The sequence below is a fragment of the Leptopilina heterotoma genome, unplaced genomic scaffold (genome assembly GCF_015476425.1).
Source record: "Leptopilina heterotoma isolate Lh14 unplaced genomic scaffold, ASM1547642v1 Lhet_152, whole genome shotgun sequence".
NCBI classification, from domain to species: Eukaryota; Metazoa; Arthropoda; class Insecta; order Hymenoptera; family Figitidae; genus Leptopilina; species Leptopilina heterotoma.
Genome location: NW_025110868.1, coordinates 499815 through 523434, shown reverse-complemented (window position 1 = coordinate 523434; position 23620 = coordinate 499815). Strand labels below are relative to the sequence as shown.

General features: G+C 23.4%; 4 protein-coding genes across 5 annotated transcripts; 2 read left to right on the top strand and 2 right to left on the bottom strand.

Moving 5' to 3' along the window:
• Positions 1 to 1347: 1347 nt before the first annotated feature.
• On the top strand, positions 1348 to 5510 carry LOC122498554 (aldehyde dehydrogenase, mitochondrial). Its single transcript, XM_043606332.1, has 8 exons — positions 1348 to 1602; positions 1975 to 2220; positions 3104 to 3350; positions 3827 to 4161; positions 4433 to 4570; positions 4654 to 4818; positions 4895 to 5052; positions 5177 to 5510. The coding sequence occupies exons 1-8, from the start codon at positions 1504 to 1506 to the stop codon at positions 5322 to 5324; spliced, it is 1536 nt and encodes a 511-aa protein (XP_043462267.1). The 5' UTR covers positions 1348 to 1503; the 3' UTR covers positions 5325 to 5510.
• On the bottom strand, positions 3247 to 12445 carry LOC122498552 (coiled-coil domain-containing protein 39-like). 2 transcript variants are annotated; one of them, XM_043606329.1, is made up of 12 exons: positions 12332 to 12445; positions 11916 to 12093; positions 11217 to 11642; positions 10908 to 11129; positions 10644 to 10835; positions 10288 to 10503; positions 9810 to 10193; positions 8124 to 8378; positions 7345 to 7830; positions 6856 to 7068; positions 6010 to 6225; positions 3247 to 3377 (listed from the first exon to the last, which is right to left on the bottom strand). In XM_043606329.1, exons 2-11 carry the CDS (start codon positions 12012 to 12014, stop codon positions 6034 to 6036), a joined length of 2685 nt encoding a protein of 894 aa, XP_043462264.1. In that variant the 5' UTR covers positions 12015 to 12093; positions 12332 to 12445; the 3' UTR covers positions 3247 to 3377; positions 6010 to 6033. The 2 variants fall into 2 exon arrangements, with proteins under 2 accessions (XP_043462264.1, XP_043462265.1); XM_043606330.1 differs by having other exon boundaries at positions 11916 to 12036; positions 12332 to 12390.
• Positions 12446 to 12473: 28 nt separating this feature from the next.
• LOC122498553 (mothers against decapentaplegic homolog 9-like) lies at positions 12474 to 20156 on the top strand. Its single transcript, XM_043606331.1, has 3 exons — positions 12474 to 12702; positions 15973 to 17552; positions 19942 to 20156. The coding sequence occupies exons 2-3, from the start codon at positions 16006 to 16008 to the stop codon at positions 20099 to 20101; spliced, it is 1707 nt and encodes a 568-aa protein (XP_043462266.1). The 5' UTR covers positions 12474 to 12702; positions 15973 to 16005; the 3' UTR covers positions 20102 to 20156.
• A 1936-nt stretch (positions 20157 to 22092) lies between these two features.
• Positions 22093 to 23329, bottom strand: LOC122498578 (plexin-A4-like). Its single transcript, XM_043606373.1, has 3 exons — positions 23033 to 23329; positions 22708 to 22827; positions 22093 to 22618 (listed from the first exon to the last, which is right to left on the bottom strand). Exons 1-3 carry the CDS (start codon positions 23327 to 23329, stop codon positions 22259 to 22261), a joined length of 777 nt encoding a protein of 258 aa, XP_043462308.1. The 3' UTR covers positions 22093 to 22258.
• Positions 23330 to 23620: the final 291 nt, after the last annotated feature.

Here is a 23620-nt window from a genome sequence, read left to right as displayed (position 1 = left end):
TAGTTATAATTTTTTTAGAATTGTAACCGAATTATAATTATAATTTCTATAATTGTAACCGAATCATAATTATATAATTTCTATAATTATAACTGAATCATAATTATAATTTCTATAATTGTAACTCTTTTTTATATCCAGAACTTAAATTCAATATAAATAAAAAATATTGTCAGGTATTTAAAATATTCAATACTACGGAAAAAAAGAACTTTTTGTAATTCTTACATTTTTTCAAATTATCAGCAATACTCGAAAGTTTTCTCTAGACGTTGTGATTAAAAAAATAGCAACAATATTTTAATTTTAATTCACAGAAAAGCAATTTTTGGAAAAAAGATTTATAAATTTTTCGGGAGAAATGAAGTGTGTGTGTGTGTGTATAAAAAATCACCTATTGTTGTGAAAAATTAATTTTGTCAAGTTGAGGCAAAATTCTGCTTGTTTTACGTAAAACAATATTTTATAACTTGATATTAATTATCTGTGTCTTTATAGTCAAATAAAATTTTGAGTGTACATATTTTTTTGTCTTCTAATGAATAAATCTGCCGTGATATTTATAATTTCATTAAAATTTTGATAGTTTTTTTCTAATTATTTTTAACACTAGAGAGAGTTTGCGGTGAGAATTTCTCAAAAACTGTTCCGATATTAAATTACCGGAGTAACTCGCCTGACAAGTTTCTTTCCTTTTATTATTTAATTTTATATTTTTATTATCTCCGTTAATTTTTTTTCTGGCAAAATTTTTTTTCCACTTTAATTTATTTGCAAACACATTTTTAATTTTTTTTTACTTATGAAGAATATTTTTAATTAATTTTAGATATTTATAATTAAATACAACTTTATTTTTCTGTACTTTCCTCATTTTTTACTATTTTAACTTTTAAATTTAAATGAAAATTAAAAAATACAAAAATATAAATACAGTTCTGACAATTTTCAATTATTCAGAATTATATATTTCTAATTGTGTCGAAATATTTTCTATTCTAAAATATAAAAATATAAAAATACAAAAATATAAATATAATTGTAACAATTTTCAATTATTTATAATTATTATTTTTCCAATTGTGTCAAAATATTTTATATTTTAAAATATAAAAATAAAAAAATTAAGATAAATATGTGTCGAAAATATTTATGAAAATTTCTTTAGGAAAATTCTCTCTCATCTACTTATTAATTCTGAATTTTTAATGTGATTCTGATAATTAAAATTTTATAAATATAATTCTAATAATAAATGCACAATTTTAAGAATATTTCAAAATTCTAAATTCTACGCAGACTCGAGATGTAAGTTGAGAATTTTATCACTGCGATTGTGTGTGTAGATCAGTTTACTTATAAAGTGACAATCATAGCCTATAACGATCGCATTACAATCACACGGTGGCGATTGTGTGTAGAAAGAAATACTTCTGTTCAATAATTGTGTTTAAAAAAAAATTTGTTTTCCACTTAAACAATAGAAATAGAATTATTTAAAAAATGCTTCGTTTATTAAGAAAAAATTTTGAATTAACCCGCACATTCGCAACAAAAATTGGCCCTGTTCCCGATGCAAATCCACCGGTTTTATATTCAGGGGTAAGTTATAAATTAATTGCCCATTTCTTTAAATATAAAAGAAAAAAATTGTTAATTAATTTTTAATAAAAAGAAGAAAGAAATTTTATTAAAGTTACAAACAACCGGAGAATAATTTCAAAGTGTTTCAAAGATTTCTAACCTCTAACCTTTAGTATTATTTTTATTTACAAAATCCATTTTTTTTCTTTATCGATTTAATTAAATTTTATCAATTCCATGAAATTTGTTTCTTTCGTAAACAAGAAGTCTTGTTTTTCAAGAATCTAGATTTTTCTATCAGAAATAGAAAATTATTTTGAAATTTAAATGTTTTCCAGTATCCTTTTTGATGAAAAAATTGAATTTTAATTTTTCTCGTTTCTTTTTTAGATTTTTATAAACAATGAATGGCATAAGGCGGAATCGGGAAAAACTTTTCAGACTATTAATCCAACGACAGAGGAGGTAATAGCTGATGTTCAAGAGGGAGATACGGTGGATATTGATAAGGCCGTGAAAGCAGCGAGAAAAGCATTTAAACTTGGTTCGGATTGGAGAAAAATGGATGCCTCACATAGAGGAAAACTATTAAATCGTTTAGCGGATTTTATAGAACGCGATCATAATTATATTGCGGTAGATATAGAAAAGAACTTTAATTCTTTCGTAGCTTTAAGAATTTTTTTTAAAGAATTTTCTTCACGGAAAGAAAATAAGTAAATATTAAATTTTACTGAAAAGTATTTTACAATATTTTGAGTATTTACAATAAAATTTTATCAATGTTTTTTAAAGTAATTGAATTTTTCAGAGAATTTTATTAAATTTGTTAAAAAAATAATTGCATTTCTGCTAAGAATTGCAATATTCATGAAAATAATTGAATTCTTAGCAAGAATTTTATTAAAAATTTTTAAAATAAATAATTGAATTGTTTCCAAGCATTTTTTATTCAAATTTTTGAAAAAAGTTTAATTCTTTGAAGAAATTTATATAAATTTGTATTTAAATTAATTGAATTCGTTTAACGAATTTTAACAAAACTTAAAAATAATTGAATTTCAATGAATTCAATTAACATTTCATTGAAAAGAAATAAATTTTTATAAAGAATTTTATTTAAATTTTTCAAAATAATTAAATTCTTTTGAGGAATGAAATACTATTTTAAAACAATTAAATTCTTTCAAAGAAATTAAATAAAAGTTCTCTAAAATTATTATTTTCGAAATAGTTAATATTGTATTGAAAATAATTGAATATTCTTGTTAAGAATTTTATTATTTAATAAAAAGTAATTGAATTCTTGTAGAAAATTTTATTAAAGTTTGAAAAATTATTTGAATTCTTGCGCAAAAAATTAAAAATAAAATTGTTTTAATTATTCAATTGTTTAATAAAATTTAATATTTATTGTCTTTCCGTGTTTGAATTTTGGTTTACAAAAATTCAATTTTTTTTACCTGAATTTTTGTATATTTAAAGAATTCACCTGTTTTGTTTTCTTTTCTTTTCACAGTCTTTGGAAACATTTGATAATGGAAAACCATTTGCCTCTGCTTACGGTTTTGATGTACCAAGTAGTATCGCAACATTAAGATATTACGCCGGCTATGCGGATAAAAATCATGGCAAAGTCCTTCCAATGGATGGTAAATTTTTCGCCTACACAAAACACGAGCCTGTTGGTGTTTGTGGACAAATTATTCCATGGAATTTCCCCCTTTTGATGATGGCTTGGAAAATTGCTCCTGCCTTGGCAACAGGTAATAATGGCAATTGTTTTTCTTAATCTGAAATAAAAAATAATTAATTAAGTTTGATTCATAAATTCCATTATATTTTAAAAACTAATTAAATTTGAAATATTTTATTTAGAAATTCTAAAAAAGAGGTTTTTGAAAAATTGTAATTAAAATTTTTTTGAAGATAATTGAATTCCTGTAAATAATTTAAATAATTGAAAGAATTAAAAGTTTTGGCAAATTTGATTCAGATAAATTTTTTATTTAAATGAATTTAATTTTATTATTCTTTTAAAAATTGTTTTGAAATATAATTTCAAATATTATATTATATTATATTATATATAATAAATATTTTTGAAGAATTATATTATATTATTCAAAAAAATAATAAATTTTAATTGAATTTCAAAAATAAAATGAGAATAAAAATAATTTTAAATTAATTTGTGGATTTTTGTTACAAAAATGAAGAAAAATAAAATTTCTTTTTACAGGCAATACTGTAATTTTGAAGCCAGCAGAACAAACGCCACTCACGGCATTGTATCTTGCACAATTGACAAAAGAAGCTGGATTTCCGGATGGCGTTGTGAATGTTGTTCCTGGTTTTGGAAAAGCCGGAGCACATTTAGTGCAACATATGGACGTTGATAAGGTTGCATTCACCGGCTCAACGGAAGTGGGAAAATTGGTGAAACAAGGCGCAGCAATGAGCAATTTAAAAAGAACAACACTCGAATTAGGTGGAAAATCGCCAAATATTATTTTGGCTGACGCCGATTTTGATCATGCCGTTGAAACATCGCATTTTGGTCTCTTCTTTAATATGGTAATAATAATACGAGGAAAAATAATTCGCTCACAAAATAAGGGGGCAATTTTGAAAAAAAAAATTGAAATTAAAAAAATTCTTCAAAAGAATTCAAATTATTATAAATAAATAAATAAAATTTCCAATAATAATTGAATTGAAACACTGACTATTTTCATTTTTGTCATCGGTTTTTGTTGGAGAATTTTAATTGAAAATTTAGAAAATAATTGAATTTCACAAGGAGTTATGGAAATGAATTAATTAATTTGCAATTATTTAATTTTAGGGTCAATGCTGTTGTGCGGGTTCGAGAACTTTCGTCGAGAGTTCAATTTACGATAAATTCGTTGAACGAAGTGCAGCAAGGGCGAAAGCAAGAACAGTTGGAAATCCCTTCGATTCGAAAAATGAACAAGGTCCACAGGTGATTTGAATTTACAAATTTAAAAATAAAAATCAAATTTATTTCTTGAAAAAAGGACCAAAAAAAAAAATGCTCCTTTCCAGGTGGATGAAGAACAAATGAAAAAAATTCTGAGTTTAATCGACACCGGTAAAGCTGAAGGAGCAAATTTACTTTGCGGTGGCGAGAGAGTTGGTGATAAGGGATATTTTATTTCTCCAACTGTTTTCGCTGATGTTAAAGACAACATGACAATTGCTCGAGAAGAGGTAAACAAATTATAATCCAATTTTTTTCTCTACTTATTTTGAATTATCGCAAATTTTCGCAAATTTTCTTTTTCAGATTTTTGGACCAGTACAACAAATTTTGAAATTCGATAGTTTAGATGAAGTTATTGAGCGTGCAAATAACACTGATTATGGACTAGCAGCGGCTGTTTTCACGAAAAATATCGATAAAGCAAATCATTTAATTCAGGGATTGAGAGCTGGAACTGTTTGGTAATTTAATTCTTTTTAAATTACTAAACAATTAAATTATTATTTTTTTTGAGATTTAAAATGTAAATTGAATTTAAAAGAATATCGAGAGGAAAATTTATTTGGTTTGAATTTTTGTTTCCAGGGTGAACACTTATAACAATTTGTCACCACAAGTTCCATTCGGTGGTTATAAAATGTCTGGTCATGGAAGAGAACTTGGAGAATACGGCTTGGAAGCTTACACTGAAGTTAAAAGTGTAATTGTCAAAATAAACGAGAAGAACAGTTAGAAGAATTAACACAAAAATCTCATGGGAAGAGTACCTATTTTATCTCCTTTTTTCAGTGTCATTTTTACACACTTTTGTATTTGTAAATCTAAAATTCAAATTTGTAAAATGTAATTTTTTTCTAGAAGAATATATTTTCATACTAAAGAGTTAAATATTTTTTAAAAATATAATCATTATCGACTATTTACTGTTTTCAATAATAAAATGTCGAAATCTCATTCGACATTATATATTCTCCTTTTTCCGATTGTTAGAAATAAAAGTAATGTTCTTAAAAACCGAATGCTTTTTAATCGAATACTCAAATAGGGTTGCCACAAAAAATTAATTTTCTCTTTTTGTGACTTTTCCCTGATTTCCAGATTGAATTTTGACTTTTTCCCTTACACTAAAAAATATTTATTAAAAAATTATTTACTCTAAAAATTATTAGACACTCAAAAAAATGTTCTCAATTTATTTATTTGAGAATTTCTTTATTTGTAGAATTATTCAAAAACATCAATATAACTTTTTTTTAAATAAATATTTAATCATTATTACTCTTCCGTAGGAATTTAAATGTTTCAAAACATTCAAATTCAAACGTTTTAAAATTCCCTGAAATCTCTGACTTCCCTGACTCGTGGCAACCCTGTTAAAAGAAGTCAATCGACGTTTTAGAAATATTCGTTTTAATTACCTTTTGTTATAAAGGAAAGAATGATTAAATTCGACTTTCACATCTACTGGAACTAGGCGATGGTCTCATGTAATATTTCGATGGCAGTTCAATATTTTTTGAAGTAAGTAATTTTTTCACATAAGCTTCAGCTTCCACGTGACGAATCGTAAATTCCGCCACTTGCTGTAGAACCGATTTATTTAAATCATGTAATTCCCTCGCTGAAATGTCTTTCTGTGAAATAAATTTTTTTTGTTCATTAAAAAGACGAAAATCAAACAAAATTTAGAATTTTTAGTAAATTAAAAAAATTCAAGTTATCAAATTATATTAGTTATTATTATTTTCTATTAATATTAAATAAATAATATTAATAAAAAATTAAATACGGATGGATTTAATTCTATTTTAATATTATTATTATTATTTTTATTATTATTATTATTATTATTATTATTATTATTATTATTATTATTATTATTATTATTATTATTATTATTATTATTATTATTAATATTATTATTATCAAATTATGTAAAGAAGGAATTGAAAGAAGTAAGTAAAGTATAGAAGAAATTTTATGTCAGTAATAAATTCAGTAAAAGAACCAGTAATAAGTTGAGTTTTCTTTCTTCTAGTTTTCAATTGTAAATGAATTTTTTCTTTTTGTTCGAAAAAGAAATATACTTGTTTACTGCATAAAAATTTTTCGGGGAAAAATGAATTACATTTTTGAATGGTAGCTTGAAATGGTGGGATAAAGTTAAAAACATTGGGGGGTCTGAATAGTTTGAAAAGGATTAGTGAAGAAACTGCAGGTAAGCAGGTGGCGATAATTAAAAGATATGAATGAGTATAATATACCTCTTGCCATAAAATTGTATGATCGTCGGTGCACATACACATATTTTGTATATCCTTGTAAGCCTTCTTAAGACTTTTCTCCGCCCTCAACAATTTTTCCCTCTGCTCAGTAATTTGACGTTCCAAATTTTCAACATATCTCTCCTTCTCCACTCTCTCCTCCTTCTTCCTCTCAATGTCTTCCACAAGAATTGCAAAATTCTCCTCCATTCGCTGCGAACAATTTTTTTTACATTGAATTCCTTTTACTCGAAAATATTTCAATAATAAACCGTCATAAACTTCAAGAATATAAATAAATAATAATAATAATTAATTAGTATAGTAGTTAATAATATTGAATTTTTTAAAATTTTCTAAATTCTGAAATTATTCAAAAATTGAAATGAATATTTGAGAACAAAAATTTTTTTTTAGCAAAATAAATAATAACAAAATCATTTCATACTTGAATTTTGTTTCTAAAAAAGAGCAATTGATAAAAAATACCCTCAGATCCTTTTGCCTCTCCTCAAATTCATTTCGTATTTGTTTCTTTTTCTCGAGAACCTTATACATTTCTTCCTCTAATTTTTTATGCTCAATTTTCTCGGGTCCATTCTCATCGACATGCTCTAAACTCAATTTATATTTGTCGTTACATGTCTTAACGACACGCAAAGTATTTTCCATACTTTCAATTTCACGCTCTGATTTTCTAATTGTTCGATCGAGTTCATCGCCTTGCTCTTGCAATAAATATTTTTCCTGCGCATTTTGTATTTGTAAATAAGTTGTCGTTAATGGCTGTCCATCTTTATCGTTCACACCAATCAGTGCATTATTATTGTCATATTTTGCTGTTAATTGTTGAATTCGTGTTTTTCTCTCTGAAATTATTGTACGTAATTCAGAGCATTCATTCACTGAAATTCGCTTTTGTATTGAGAAACTTTCACGTTGTGCTTTTATTTCCGCCATTCTTTCCTGCATGCTCTGAATTTTTTTTTTTAATTATTATTAACGATTTAATTAAATTTATAGTACGAGAAATTTAATATTTTTAAATAAATACATAAATTAAATAATTAAATTAATAATAATCAAATTCTTTAAATTCAATTATTTCAATGCAATTTTAACTTTAAAGTATAAAGTATTTAAAGTATTTATCTAAATAAATAAAATATCGAATTTTTGTTTTAAAAAAAGAGAATTAAAGAATGAAAATTTAATTTAAATAATTATATTCTCTAAATTCGGTTTTTTTAGGGAAATATTTTACTCACGGCTTCAATTTGTAGGCGATATTTCTCCAAATTATAAACTTTTCCATCAACATTGGACATTAATTTTTCAATTTGATTCACTTTGAGTCGCAATAAATTTTCTTCAATTTGCTTCTCCTCATTCGTTGTTTGTAGTAATTTAGATTGTTTCTCACCACCTTCTATCAATGCTAACAATTTTTGCTTTTTATCACGTATACGTTCCAGTTCTTCATTATTTTTCATTTGTCCCTGCATCATTTCTTTTAAATCGTGCTGGAAAAAAGAAAAAATTAATTTTTATTTATACTGAACAAAAGTTGAAAGAATCGATTGTTTTTTTTAATTATTTACAAAAATAAATGAAACAATATAAAATGTAATTATATAAATATTTTATAAACTTTTTTTTTAAATAAACTAGCAAATGATTAAATATTCTCGTTTATTATTATTCAAAAATTTGAATAAAATCTTTCGCAAGAATTTCATTATTCTCATAAATAACAAAATTCTAAGAGCAATACAATTTTAATAAAATTTCTCAAAGGAATACAATAATTATTTTTACAAATATTAATTAAATTCGATTATTTTCAAGAATTTTAATATAAAATAAATTATTTTCAACAATTACGATGAAATTATTCTCAAAAAATCATTTTCAAAAGTTTAATAAAATTCCTTCGAAAAATTTAATTATTTTCAAAAATTCAGATAACATTCTTCGAAACAATTCAATTATTTTTATGAATTGTAAAATCCACCGAGAGAATTAAATTATTCTCATAAATAAGAAAATTCTCCGCAAGAAGTAAAATATTTTTAAAAATAATAAAATTCTTCAGAGGAATTCAATTATTTTCATGTATAATAAAATGTTTCGGAAAAATTCAATTATTTTCAATACAATTTTAATTTAATTTCTCGAAAGAATAAAATTATTTTTAAAAATATTAATTACATTCAATTATTTTCAAGAGTTTTAATAAAAATTCAATTATTTTCAACAATTCTGATATAAAATTTTTGGAAACAATTCAATTATTTTTATAAATTGTAAAATTCTTCTGAGAAATTCAATTATTTTCAATACGATTTAAATAAAATTTCTAGGAAAAAATTAAATTACATTCAAGATAATTTTAATAAAATTTCTCAAACAGGTTCAATTATTTTTAAAAATTGTAACAAACTTTTTCTAAACAATTCAAATGTTCTTAAAAGTTTTTAATAAAATTCTTTATAAATTTCTATTATTTTCAAAATTTTCAATTAAAATTACTTAAAAAAAATTACATTATTTTTACGAAATTTAATGAAATTCTTTTTAATAAAATTGAATTATTTACAAAAACTCTAATAAAATTGTTTAAAAGAATTTAATTTTCTGTGAACAATTTTAAAATAATTTAATAGAAAAATTATTATTTGCAATTAATAATAAACATTATTTTGAAAGCTTAAAAGAAATTCTTTATAAAATTCAATTATTTTCAAAATTTCCAGTAAAAATTATTAAAAAAAAAACTTCATTATTTTTAAGAAAATTGAAATAAATTCTTCAAAATAATTCAATTTTTTTCAAATTTTTTGATAAATACTTTGCAAGAAATTTTTGATTTTTGAAATTGATTTTTCGTACATTAATTTAAAAACGGAATCGTAAATAGAATAGAAATAAAAAAAAATACTTTTGAGACTTACGTCAAGATGATCAACTTGTGATTGTAATATTTTCAAACTACTCGTCTTCATTGAATAATTTTTTTCCAAATTCTCAATAATATTTTGTTTCCTAAGAACTTCGTCTCTATCCTTTTCAATATTAATCATATGCTCCAGGCGTATTTCATTTTTTTGCGCTTCCATTTCAACATTGTAGAGTTCACATTTCTTTTTTTTGTACATTTTCTCAATTTTCGACCGTAAATTATTGAGTGTTTCAATTTTTTTCCTCTCACTCTGATATCTTAGATGAATAATTTTTCTCTCATTTTCCAAATCATTTATTTGATTTGTAGTACGTAATATTTGTGCTTGAAAGCGATTTGTATCTTTTGCTATTGAAATTTTCCTTTTTTCTTGTTTCTGCATTTTAATTGATATAATAATTACCCAAAAAAAGAATAGAAAATTTTTATTATATTATCATAAAAAATGCGTATGATATTTGTTTTATTACCTCGAGCATTTCCTCTAATTGACGAATACGATCTTCAACATTCATTTTTTGATTACTGATATTTTTTAACGTTATTTTCAAATTTTCGATTTGCTTCAGACACGATTGAATTTTTATTTGTTTATTTTCAATGTCTATTTTTTTCCTCTTTATATTCGCTCGTTTCGATTGATTTTGTGAGGCGTATTGTTGGAAATTTCTCTTTTGAATTTGAATCTAAAACAATTGTCCAAATTTTAATTATTTAATTATAAAAAACGTTACAAATTTTTTTATGTTCAAATATAAAGTTATTTACTTATTTACCTATTTAGAAGTTTAGTTACATTTTACAAAAAAAAATATTTTGATTTTACCTCAGATTCTAACGTTTCGACAGTTTCCGCGAGTTTCTTTTGCTCTTCCTTGTCGGAGAAAATTTGCTTCTCCAATTGTTCAATATTCTCGTCCAATTCCCTATTGCTTGTGATTTGATGTTTCAAAAATTCCTCAGCCTCATTGAATACTTCCATTTTTTCCTTAGCAATTTCTCGTAGATTTTCTATTTCCTAAAAATCAGGGGCAAACAAATTCGTGTCTTTCTGATTTTCAAAAATTTCAAATAAAAATCAAAAACTCACTTTGCGTGTTTCTTGAATCGAATTATCTCTTTGCTTCAAAATGAGAACGCTCTGTGACCATTGATTTATTAATTGTCGCCTTTCCTTTAAAGCCTGAACGTACATTTTAGCCGTTTGATCCAAAGAATTTTCATACTCATTCAATTTATCAACCGCTAGAATCATTCCGTTTCTGTAGATTTCCAATTCTTCGCCTAGTTTTTGACGTTTTAGTTCGTACTCCTAGAAATTTAATAATAAAATCAATAAAAAGAAATAATTTCTAAAATATAATTATTTTAGATTTATAGAGTAAAATTTTCCACACACCTTGAATTTCTTCGCATCGGATTGAATGAATTTTTCGATTAATTCATTATCGTTGTTATCGCGTTTCATTGATTTCTCCCATTTCGTCAAACGATTCTGATCAATTTTTATCGTTGATTCAATTAATTTTAATTTCTCACCGACTCTCGACATATCATTCTCCATATTTGCAATTCTTTCGCACGTCTCTTTTTTGTCTTTTTCGAAATTATTTATTTCCTGTTTCAAACTCGAAAACATTGATTGCGACGTTTTATATAAATTATTTTCAGCTTCCGTTTGAGCTGAATAGGCGGAAATTAAATTTTGATTGTGTTCATGCTGCGATGTGAGATGAAGAATATTTTTTTTTATCGTCTCCACAAGTTCTTCTTTCGCCTCCATTTCAATGGACAATTTCTCCTTTAATTTTCGTTTTCTTTCCACCTTTTTGTTTAGAAAAAAAATTTATTCGGAAGGAAAATATATATTTGAATAAATTGAAAATTAAATTATTAAAAATTATTTAAACAGAGTTTTAAAAATAATTGAATTTCTACAATTATTTTTAATTTCTCCAAAATTCAATTTTTTTTTAAAAGTGTTTTTAACTAAAATTCTTCTATGAATCCATTACTTTTAATAATTAATAGAATATATATTGAAATATTTAACTAATTTGAGAAGAATTTGAATATTAAAATCTTGCAATTTTCTTACTTCCTCTTCCAGTTTTTTATTTTCTTCGTTCGCAATTGGAATACGAAAACCATCATTCCATCCAAGATCATTGAGAACATTGTCAATTATTCCAACCATTTTTCTTCCCTATTCCTCTTTCCTTTTCGAAAATCAATTTTTTCTCGTAAATTATAATTTTAATCAGTAAAAAACAATTCTAAAAGTAAAAATACAATAAGTAGTGAATTATTTCATGAGTAGAAGAGATATTTGATTCCATGGTAACCATAATCAATCGATTGTAAACAAATTGTTTTCCTCTTTTCTAAATTTTAATTTGAGTGCAAGATTTATTTTTAATTTTATTTTATCTTTAACGTTTGCAAAATAGTGAGTTGGAGGGAAAATTACCCATCACCACCAATTTATTTCATATTTCCGGCTACCTGAATTACCTGAGGTAAAGAAAATGAGCCCCCAACCTTCGTGTTTATGAGTGACGACTCAATAAAGCTCCGCGTTTGACCTGCCTGAAGAGATGACGGTTCAATGTTCAATTTGCGAACCCAATTTTCAGTTTGGCAACAACGCCAGTGGTCGACAGTGGTATTTGACACTCTCCTCAAGTGTATTTAGTGTTACTTAAGACTTCTCAACTATTAGTGTCTCTCAGTTTTCTGTAAAAGAAAAAAAAGCGAAAAACGTCAAAAGAAAATTTAATAAATTTTTCAAGTGTGATTTTAATAATAATAATTAAATTTTGTGTTAATTGAGTAATTCGTAAATTCATGCAAATTGGATATTATTTCAAGATTACGTGATTAGGGTATGTATTGTTTTTATTTTCATTAGTTTTTCTTCAAGAAAAAGAATTTTGTTTCTTGATAATTAGAGCGAATTTTTATTTTCTCTTATAATTTGGAATCTTTTGTTTAATTAATCCTTTTAATTTTGTTTTTGTTTTCTTTTTTTTTCTTTGAGTTTACTATGGGAGAAAAAAATTGTTGTTAAAATCTTCTGTTTTTCTTTCTTATGCAACAATAATATTGACAAAATTGAAAGTGAATCGAGAAACATTTTTATTCACAAAAGTTGTAAAATTTCTTGTTCAATTTTCATTTTTATTTCTCATCGAGTTTCTATTTTGACGGAATTTTTCCAGTTAACAATTTTTTAATACATTTCACCACAAAATTCTTTCTTGTAGTCGAAAAATTATGATTTTCTTTTTAAAATAGTTTTTTTTTGTAGTCGAAAAATTATGATTTACTTTTTACAATAGTTTTTTTTTTGCTTTTAAAACATTTTTTTAATATTTAGAATAGTTTTCTGTTTTTAAAATAATTTTTTTAGTTTTCAAAATTTTTTTTTGTTTTTGAAATAGTTTTTTATTTTTAAAATAGTTTTATTGTTTTTAAAAAGGTTTTTCTGATTTTTCAGATTTAAAATAATTTTTTTTTTGTTTAAAATAATAATTTTTTCCCGATTCTCTATTTTACTCTAAACGTTTTTGGAGTTTGTTTTACTTTTTAACTAAATTTTTGCAAACATTTTTTTTGTGAATCAAAAGTTTGAATCATCAAATTCAAAAGTTTCGAAAAAAGAGGGTTTTGCCACTTATTTTTTCTTTATGGGATTTTACCAGTTTTTGTTAAATCGGGTTTTACCCATTTTTAATCTCGTTTTCATCTATCGGATTAAATAAATATCCATTATTTCAATGAGAGAAGTCCTATATATATAAAATATTGTCAGAAAATACAAGCACTACCAGGATGAATTTATGAGGGAGCTTATGCGATAGAAAAATTTTTGGAAAACCAGGTCTTCTACATTTATCTGAAAATATAATCTACTACCATTTCTCGAAGTTTCTCGAAGTTTAAGTTTTTGCTTTTTGTTCAAACCAATACGAATAAATCTAACAATACACCTTTTTTCCAGAAAATACGTGTTTAAATTTCTCGAGTCATAAAATTCTCTTCCCCCCAATGCTCAATAATATAAAAACTCATTTATAAACTCATTATGCATTGAAGGGATATAAATGTGACACGCTCTCAAAAATAAGGGGAGCTTAGAAGCAAAAAGGAATTATTAAGTTATTTTTGATTTATATTAATTAAAAGTTTCTTCTTTTAATTTTCTAAAGTCGAAATCAGTTCTTATTTGCAGGTAATATTTCAATTCTTTTGCTACCAAAATTTCCATAAAGCAAATACTAAAAGACATAATAATGATACCAGAGAGAAAAATAAATCGAAAATTAATTTTATCTTCTGGGCATTATGAATTTTTAAATAATTGTATCGATTAACTTTCACGTTGTGCTTCAATTTTCGCTATTATTTCCTGCATGCTCTGGAATTTTATTTTTATTATTAACAATTCAATTAAATTAAGTATAAGAAATTTCCTATTTTTATTTATTAGAAATAAAATAAATAAAATTGTCCCGTTAATAAACAAATAAATAACTAAATTATAATTCAAAAAATTACTTATCTTTTACTGTTTTCTGAAATTTTAATAAAATTTTTTGCAAGAATTCAATTATTTTTATAAGTAATACAATTATTCTTCGCAGAAATTCAATTATTTTGACAAATTTTGATGAAATTCTTTTTATAAGAATATTCAATTATTATCAATGAAATTTTAATTAAATTCTTCCAAATAATTTAATTGTTTTCAAAAATTTGAATAAAATTCTTAGCATGAATTCAATTATGTATTTTCATAAATAAAATTTTCCACAAGAATTCAATTTTATGTTCATTAAAAGTTTAATAAAATTTCTCATAGAAATTCTATTACTTTTAATACAATTTTAAAAAAAAATTTCAGGAGAATTGAATGATTTCTATAAAATGTCACGAAAGAATAAATTCAATTATTTTTTTTAAATTTCGAAAGATTTCAATTTTTTATAAATAGTAAATTCTTGTTAAGAATTCAATTATTTTGATAAATAATTGAATTACCCAGAAGAATTTTCGATAAGTATTTTATTAAAATTTTTGAAAAAATGTAATTGTTACGCAGAAAGCTATTATTCAATTATTTTCACTAAAATTTTACTTAACTTCCGCAACAGAATTTTAATATTTTTCGAAACAATTAAATTATTTTCAAAAATTTTAATAAAATTCTTGACATAAATTCATTTATTTTCATAAATAATAAAATTCTTTTGAATAATTCAATTATTTTTAATACAATTTTAACTAATTTCCGTGAAAGAATTTTAATATTCTTCAAAACAATTAATATTTCTTTATTCTTGACAAAAAATTCAATTATTTTCATAAATAATAAAATTTTTCTGAGGAAATCAATTATTTTCAATACAATTTTAAATAAATTCCGCGAATGAATTTTTATTATGTTTCAAAAGAATTACATTTTTTAAAAAAAATTTTAATGAAATTTTTGCAAAGAATTTAATTATTTTCATAATTTATAAAATTCTTCTGAAGAATTCAATTATTTTTAATACAACTTTAACTAAATTTCGCAAAAGAATTTTAATTTTTTTCAAAAGAATTAAATTATTTTCAAAAATTTTAATAAAATTCTTGAAATGAATTCATTTATTTTTATAAACAATAAAATTCTTTTGAATTATTAGAATTTAATTACTTTCAAAAATAAATTTTACAATCTACAAAACTTATTCTCTGAAAAAAAAAATCTTAAATTTTATTTAATTAAAATTTTTGTTTGTTTGTTTTTAATCTTCAAAGCATTAAATTAGAATTTCATAAATTTTTTAATTTAAAAAAGTACTAATTATCAAAAAAAAAGAATTAGGAAGCAAAAAAGCAAGCAAAGAATAATCTGCGAACACAGTTTTTCGAAGAATATCAAATTGAGACACTTTTGATTCGTTTTTTATCTCAATTTGAATTCTATTAAGAAATTTTATTGGAATTGTATTAGAAAAAATCTGAATTCCTCAGAAGAATTTTATTATTATTTATATTTTAATATAGAATATTATTTATTTTTTAAATTATTAATTAATTAAAGATAAATAAAATCCAAAATTAAAAATATTCTTGTGACTTACGAAAATAATTTTTTTGTTCCACAGTTTTTGCTTCACCGAAAAATCCAAAAAAAAATAATGGAGGAAGAAGAAGGTGGATCAGGACACAAAAATGCCTTTATAAAATTCTTCTCCTTCACAAATCCAGCGGTGAAGAAGCTTCTCGGTTGGAAGCAGGGCGACGAGGAGGAAAAATGGGCCGAGCGTGCCGTCGACGCTCTCGTGAAGAAATTAAAGAAGAAAAAAGGTTCCCTCGACGAATTAGAGCGGGCACTCAGTAATCCCGGTGTACCAAGTAAATGCATAACAATTCCCCGCAGTCTCGATGGTCGCCTTCAAGTATCACATCGCAAGGGCCTCCCTCACGTCATCTATTGTCGTGTATGGCGTTGGCCCGATCTGCAATCACACAATGAATTAAAATCCATTGACTCCTGTCAATTTCCATTTAATGCAAAAAAACCCGAAGTCTGCGTCAATCCCTATCACTATAAACGTGTCGACATTCAAATGTTACCGCCAATTCTCGTGCCAAGACACTCGGAATATCCACCCGATCATTCACTGCAACCATTTCAACAGGCCTCCACCGAATATATGATGCCAAAAAATATGACGTGCTCGAATAATGGTTTTACTTCGATTCCAAGTCCTGGGAGTATTCCAAGTATTCCAAGTCCAGGCGCTGGACAACCGGCGAGATATTCGTCACCTGATTTATTCACCTCGGGTCTTCCTACGCCGCCCATGGAGACTTCACTGTCGAATCTTGAACAGGCCTTTGTTCCACAAAATTTTGGCAATGATGTCGATTTTGCCACCGATTTCAGTCAATATTTGAGTGCGAATAATTGCGACAAGTTTCAGTCGCAACAATTTTCGCCGTATCATCAACAGCAGCCACAGAATCATCAGCTGAATAATCAACATCAACAGAATCATCAACAGCATCAACAGAATCATCAACAGCATCAACAGAATCATCAGCAGCATCAACTGAATAATCAACAGCATCAACTGAATAATCAGCAGCATCAACTGAATAATCATCATCATCAACAGCATCAGCTGAATAATCAGCAGCATCAACAGAATAATCAGCAGCATCTACAACAGACAATAAATCAATCAGTGAATAATCCAACGGCAAATATTGTTTCAAATCAAGTGGCACAAGTTTGTTATCAGGAACCACAAAATTGGTCGACAATTTCCTACTATGAATTAAATGTCCGCGTTGGTGAGGTATTCAATTGTCAGTCGAATAATATAATTGTCGATGGTTTCACGCATCCAAATAATTCGGCGCGCTTTTGCTTGGGACAATTGTCGAATATTAATAGAAATTCAACGATTGAAAATACAAGGCGACATATTGGAAAGGGTATTAGTTTTCATTATGTGAATGGTGAAGTTTATGCGAAATGCCTATCGGACTATTCGGTGTTTGTTCAATCGAGAAATTGTAATCACGCGCATGGTTTTCATTTGAGTACGGTGTGTAAAATACCGCCAAAATGTTCGTTGAAAATTTTCAGCAATCAAGAATTTTGGTCATTACTACAGGAGACGGTTAATCGTGGCTATGAGGCAGTTTACGAGTTGACGACAATGTGTCTCATTAGGTAAATTTAGTTATTTATTTCATTAATTATATTATTATAATTATTCATTAATTTATTTATTTAGAGACAAAATTCTTTTCTCTATAATTAGATCGATAATTTTTTTTTTAATCAAATTTTCTTTTAGAAACAAGAGAATAGAAGACAAACTTTATTTATTTTTATTGATTTAATAATTTATTTATTCATTTAGATTAATTTATTTATTAATTTTCGATTCATAAAATTTAAAAAAAAATCTATTTAGTAATTTACTAAATAATTACAATTATTTATTGCTTTCAAAAACTTAAATAAAATTCTTCGCTGGGATTCAATATTATTTTCAACACAATTTCAATAAAATCTCTCAAAAAAATTCAATTTTAAAAATTTGACAAAATTCTTCACAAAAATTCAATTAATAAAAATTTCGATATTCTTTATGAAAATTTCAATTATTTTTAAAAATTCTAATTAAATACTTTACAAGATTTAAATTATTTCTGAGAATTAAAATTATTTTCAATACAATGGGAATAAAATTTCTCAAAAGAATACAATTATTTTTACAAATTTGATTAAATTCTTCTCAAAATTTCAATTATTTTTAAAATAAAATTTTTCGTAGGAATTCAATTATTATAAAGAATTTTAATAAAAGCCTTTGGAGAAATTAAATTACTTTGAAAAACTTTGATAAAATTATTTATGAGAATTTAAATATTTTTAAAACAGTTAAATTATTTTCAATACAATTTCAAAAAAATTTCTCAAAAGAATTCAATTATTTTTAAGAATTTTGATAAAATTCTTCGCAAAAATTCAATTATTTATAAAAATTTCGATATTCTTTATGAGAATTTCAATTATTTTTAATAATTTGATAAAATTCTTGTCAAAAATTCAATTATTTTGAAAAATTTCGATATTCTTCATGAGAATTCAAATATTTTCAATACCTACAATTTTAATTAAATTTCTGGAAAAAATTCAATTATTTTCAAAAATTTGATCTAATTCTTCGCAAAATTTCAATTATTTTTATAATTTATAAATTTTTCGCAATAATTCAATTATTATAAAGAATTTCAATAAAAGTATTTGCAGAAATTCAATTACTTTGAAAAATTTTAATAAAATTATTTATGAGAATTGAAATATTTTCAAAACAATTAAATTATTTTTAATACAATTTTAATAAAATTTCTCTAAAGAATTCAATTATTTTTTAAAATTTTGATAAAATTCTTCGCCAAATTTCAATTATTTTTATAATTATTTATAATTTTTTTTTCAAGAATTTATTTATTTTTAAGAATTTTAATAAAATCCTTTGCAGAAATTCGATTACATACTTTGAAAAATTTTTATAAAATTATTTATATGAATTGAAATATTTTGAAAACAATTTTATTTAACTTTCTCAAAATAACAATTAGTTGCTTTCAAAAATTTTAGTAAAATTCTTAGTAAAATTTCAATTATTTTCATAATTAATAACATTTCTTGAAAGAATTCAATTATTAAAAAAAATTGGAATAAAATTTCTCAAAAGAATTGAATTTAATTTCGTTAAAATAAAAATTAAAATAAGTAGAAATTGTTATAATCAAAAATAGCATTCAATAAAAATTCGCTGAATTAAAAAGTTGATTAAATAAAAATTTTGTTTATTAAAAAAGTTGCATGCAAAAATTTGGTAAAAAATAAAAATTCCCTAAATTAAAAAATTCGACATAAAAAAATTCTTTTAAAACAAAAATTTTGCTGGTAAAAAAATGCGAAAATGTACTTAAATAAAAATTTGATTCAAAGAAAAATTTGGTTAAAATAAAAAATAGTTTTAAAAAATTTGTTTCAAATAAAATCCGATTGAATATAAAAACTTGGTTTTATTAAAATTCTGCTGAAAAAGAAATTTCTTTTAAATAAAAACTGGTTAATTATTATAAATTTGTCGAAATAAAAATTCTATTACAAAAATTTATTTAAAATAAAAATTCTATTAAAAATATTTGTTTAAAATAAAAATTCGATTGAATAAAAATTCTGCTAAAAAAATTTGTTTAAATTAATAAAACTAGTTGAAAATAAAAAAATGATTTAATAAAAACTTTTATAAAAAAAATTTAGTTAAAATAAAAACTAGTTAAGAATAAAAATTTAGTTAAATAAAAATTCTGCTAAAAAAATAAATTTTGGTTAAAATAAAAACTAGTTTTTTGTTAAAAAAAACATTCACAAAAATACCGAAGTGCTAAATAAAAAATCGATTAAAGAAATAAATTTCGCAGAAAAAAAAGTAAAATAAATTAATTTTAAATTAATTAAATTAATTGAAATTTTACCATTTAATTTAATTGTTGTCGTTTAATTAAATTTTCATTTTCCTTATTCATTTTTCCAGAGTATCATTTGTAAAAGGTTGGGGAGCGGAATATCATCGTCAGGACGTTACTTCAACACCATGCTGGATCGAAGTGCAATTAAAAGGACCATTACAATGGTTAGACAGAGTCCTCATAGAAATGGGATCGCCTCAATTTGCAATAGGTTCCATGTCGTAACTGTAAACAAAAAAAAAAACAAAAATTATTCATAAATCGTGCCTTAATCTGTAAATTTCAATCTTTTGTGATATAAACTACTTCAAATACTCAACTCAAGCAATATTTATAAATTAATATTAAATTTAATTTATAAAACAAAATATATAATTTATAAATATTGATTTATAAATAAGTATTCGTAAATTATATATAAAAAATATTATACACGTATATTATAAATATATTCTTAATTATTAAATTAAAAATAAATTTAAATTAAATTAAATTAAAATAAAAAGAGTAAATTAAGATCAGATAACAAAAAAAAATTTGAATTAGAAAAAAGTGCTCAAATTTTTATAATACTATTTATATGGAGAGAAAAATGTTTTTTTCTTTCCAAAAATGATATATTTTTTGTAAAAGACGATAATATATATTATATATATATAAAATAATGTAAAAATTTAATTAATATGTTATATATTTTATTATAGAAAAATGTCGAAAAAAATTTTGTGACGAAGAATTTTTCTCTGAAATATGTATAAAAAATAATCACAATGACAATGACTGTGAAAAATTAATCCTATATTAAAATTATTATTACCGTATAAGTATTTAATTTAAAAAATGTAAATAACAAAAGTTTAGTGTAAAAGATTTTTTCATCTATGACGGATTATTTATTATTAATTATTAATTATTAATTTAATAAAAGAAAAAATAGATGAAAAAAATTACTATTTATATACAGTAAATAGTAGATTCTACATTTTTAAATTAAATGAGTTTATAATCGAGTCAAGTAATAATAATCTTTTCATTAATAAATAAAATGGAGTAACTATTAATTAATAATCCATTAATAATTGATAATTAATGATTAATTTCATAAACAGTTAATAATTAATCATCTATTAATCTTGTAGTTCATAATTTATTTTTTCAAAAGAATAATTATTTTTCGCAGTTTAACGACTTATTTTTCACGTGACTAAAAATTCACACAACGTTTATGATCCATCGATTGTAAGACAAATATATTTTTTACGCAGAAAACAATATTTATTGTTTACAAATATTTTTTTTTAAATTGTCCATGAAAAAATAATTATTGTTACAAAACTAATAGAAAAACATTTTTTTCTAGATTAAATCGTTTATTATAAACTTCATCAATTTTTCATTTTTTTTTCATTATTTAATAATTTAATTATAGGTGGTTAATTCTTAAAACTAAATAATATTAATAATAATTATTATAATTGCATATTAGATTATATATAATTATAATTTTTGTAATAATTGTCGCAGTGCCAAAAAAAATACAAAAATTGTATTTAATTTTCTTGATTCAATTATAAAATTTCTGGTTGAATTGGCGATAATAAAATTATTTTTCTTGAGGATTTTCGAATATTCAGTTGACAAATGCACTGGATTAAAATACACATATAAATTTTTATTTGTACAGTGAATGTATTTTTCAGAACCAAATGTATAAATCAGTATTATATCCAATTGTTTTTACTGTTCTTTAAAATCCAATCATTTTTAGATTTTAAGTACTTACTGAAATTTGAATATTTACAAAGACTTCGGATAGTTCGATTTTATTCCGACAATTTTTAGAAATAAGGCAATTTTTTCGACTTATTTTCAAACAATGCGACTTTTTCGACTTTTCTTCCAAATATTCCAACGAAATATTACTTTTTTTGATGTAAAATGCAAATTTCTTCGATTTTTATAATGTATTTTGATATTTGCAATTAAATATCCTCCCAAAAATTTAATTAGTATTTTAAAATATTTTTCAAAAATTCTTCTTAAAAAATTCAATTATTGTCAAAAAATTTTACTAAAATTCAATTATTTGAATATTTATATGTAATTGAAAAATATATTAATATTCAAAAATTATTTTTAATTATTTAAAAAAAATTAATTTTCAGATTTATTTTACTATAGTTTTTAACTTTTAATTATTTTAAATATTTTCGATTGTGTATTATAATAATTAATAACTTTAAAGAGAAATCATGAGACGTTGCAGTTACAATTATTATAAAAAATTGAAGTTTTGTATTTAAAGAATTCAATTCTCGAAAAACTTCCGGAAAATTATTAAAATTAATTGATTCAGAGAAGAAGTTTAGTTTAGAATTGTTTTCAATAACTAAAGTTTGGACGAATTGCTGGTTTTTCGCAATCATCACGATTCTCACAACTATTTGTCTTCTCACACCAGCCACAATTGTATTTTTTCTCCATTGTCGAGGATGATTTACAATTATTCGCCATTTCTTTACATTTGTAAATTTCAATGCAAACATCGTCGGGATTCTCTAAAAAATAACCATTCCCACCGGCGTAAATTTTCAATTTGACTTGAATTTTTGGTTTCTTTGATTCATAAGAAAATAAATATGGATCGCAATAAATTGTGTCTGCCAATAATTTTGCTTTCACTTCAACCTTTTTTCCTTCTATTTCATATTGGCAACGGTAATTTAATAATATCAAGGCATCCTAAAAAATATTCACAAAATGATTAATTAATTTCATTTAATTATTAATTAGAATAGAGAAAAACAAAATTAAATTGAAAAAGTACTTACTTTGCTGCCATCAAGATTTGCTTTGACAGTTATAGATTTATTCGTTCCTGAAGGTATGAAAAATGTTTTCTGCTCACTATTAAACGATGGGCATTTTAGTGAATTTTTATTGTCCGATGTCTGAAAATGAAAAATTCGATTATTAATATTTTTTTCCACGTAGAGAAAATAAAATTGCTCAAAAAAAAAAAAAATTTTCTTCCTTCTTTAATTTTTAGTCTAAAATTTTTTTTTAATTTCTAATTAGTGAATCAATTAAATTAACTAATTTTGTAAATAAAAAAAAAAATAATAAAATTTACAATTTCTTGAGTTTGGTACTTACAACAGCGGTGGTATTTTTTGGAAAAGTTTTACATTTCTTCTGCCTCTGTATTACCGAACATTTATAGCATCCAACTTTTTCCAATGACCAAGTGCAGGGAGAATCAACACAATCTGAACAACTTTTAATATCGGGACAATATTTATTAATTTTCCAACGATTTGGAGGTGGTCTCCAACCGGGAAATCCAAATGCATTATGTTTATCATCTTTATTCTCATCATTGTCACTGAACACTGATTCCAAAATTACAAAGAAACAGAGAATTATTTTCAAATTCATTAAAGTAATTCTCATAGTGAAAAAAAAATTCTTCTCGATAATTTTCGAATTATCAAATTTTATTTATAGTAAATAAATATTTATATTTTTCTTTTAATTTCTATTTTTCTAAATTTATTTATATTCTTTTTCTTTAATTTATACTTTTTTTTCAATATAAAAAATATATATTCTTGTTTTTTAAAATTTTGCTTTTAATTTCAAAAATTAGAAAATAATTTCTATAAAGTTTGAAATTTAAAAATAGTTTCTGTAACTTTTTATAGTGTAAAAATGTAAAATTTTTTTGTTGTAAATTTTTTTTTG

Excerpts from the sequence above, each read along its gene's own strand:
- LOC122498554 (XM_043606332.1), top strand. The coding sequence starts at position 1,504 with ATGCTTCGTTTATTAAGAAAAAATTTTGAATTAACCCGCACATTCGCA. Across the intron at positions 2,221-3,103 it reads GCGATCATAATTATATTGCG|TCTTTGGAAACATTTGATAA; the intron begins GTAGATATAGAA and ends TTCTTTTCACAG. Across the intron at positions 4,162-4,432 it reads TTGGTCTCTTCTTTAATATG|GGTCAATGCTGTTGTGCGGG; the intron begins GTAATAATAATA and ends ATTTAATTTTAG.
- LOC122498552 (XM_043606329.1), bottom strand. The coding sequence starts at position 12,014 with ATGGTTGGAATAATTGACAATGTTCTCAATGATCTTGGATGGAATGAT. Across the intron at positions 10,836-10,907 it reads CGATTCAAGAAACACGCAAA|GAAATAGAAAATCTACGAGA; the intron begins GTGAGTTTTTGA and ends CCTGATTTTTAG. Across the intron at positions 6,226-6,855 it reads ATACAATTTTATGGCAAGAG|AAAGACATTTCAGCGAGGGA; the intron begins GTATATTATACT and ends TTTATTTCACAG.
- LOC122498553 (XM_043606331.1), top strand. The coding sequence starts at position 16,006 with ATGGAGGAAGAAGAAGGTGGATCAGGACACAAAAATGCCTTTATAAAA. Across the intron at positions 17,553-19,941 it reads ACGACAATGTGTCTCATTAG|AGTATCATTTGTAAAAGGTT; the intron begins GTAAATTTAGTT and ends TCATTTTTCCAG.
- LOC122498578 (XM_043606373.1), bottom strand. The coding sequence starts at position 23,329 with ATGAGAATTACTTTAATGAATTTGAAAATAATTCTCTGTTTCTTTGTA. Across the intron at positions 22,828-23,032 it reads CAAAAAATACCACCGCTGTT|ACATCGGACAATAAAAATTC; the intron begins GTAAGTACCAAA and ends TTTCATTTTCAG. Across the intron at positions 22,619-22,707 it reads CAAATCTTGATGGCAGCAAA|GATGCCTTGATATTATTAAA; the intron begins GTAAGTACTTTT and ends AATATTTTTTAG.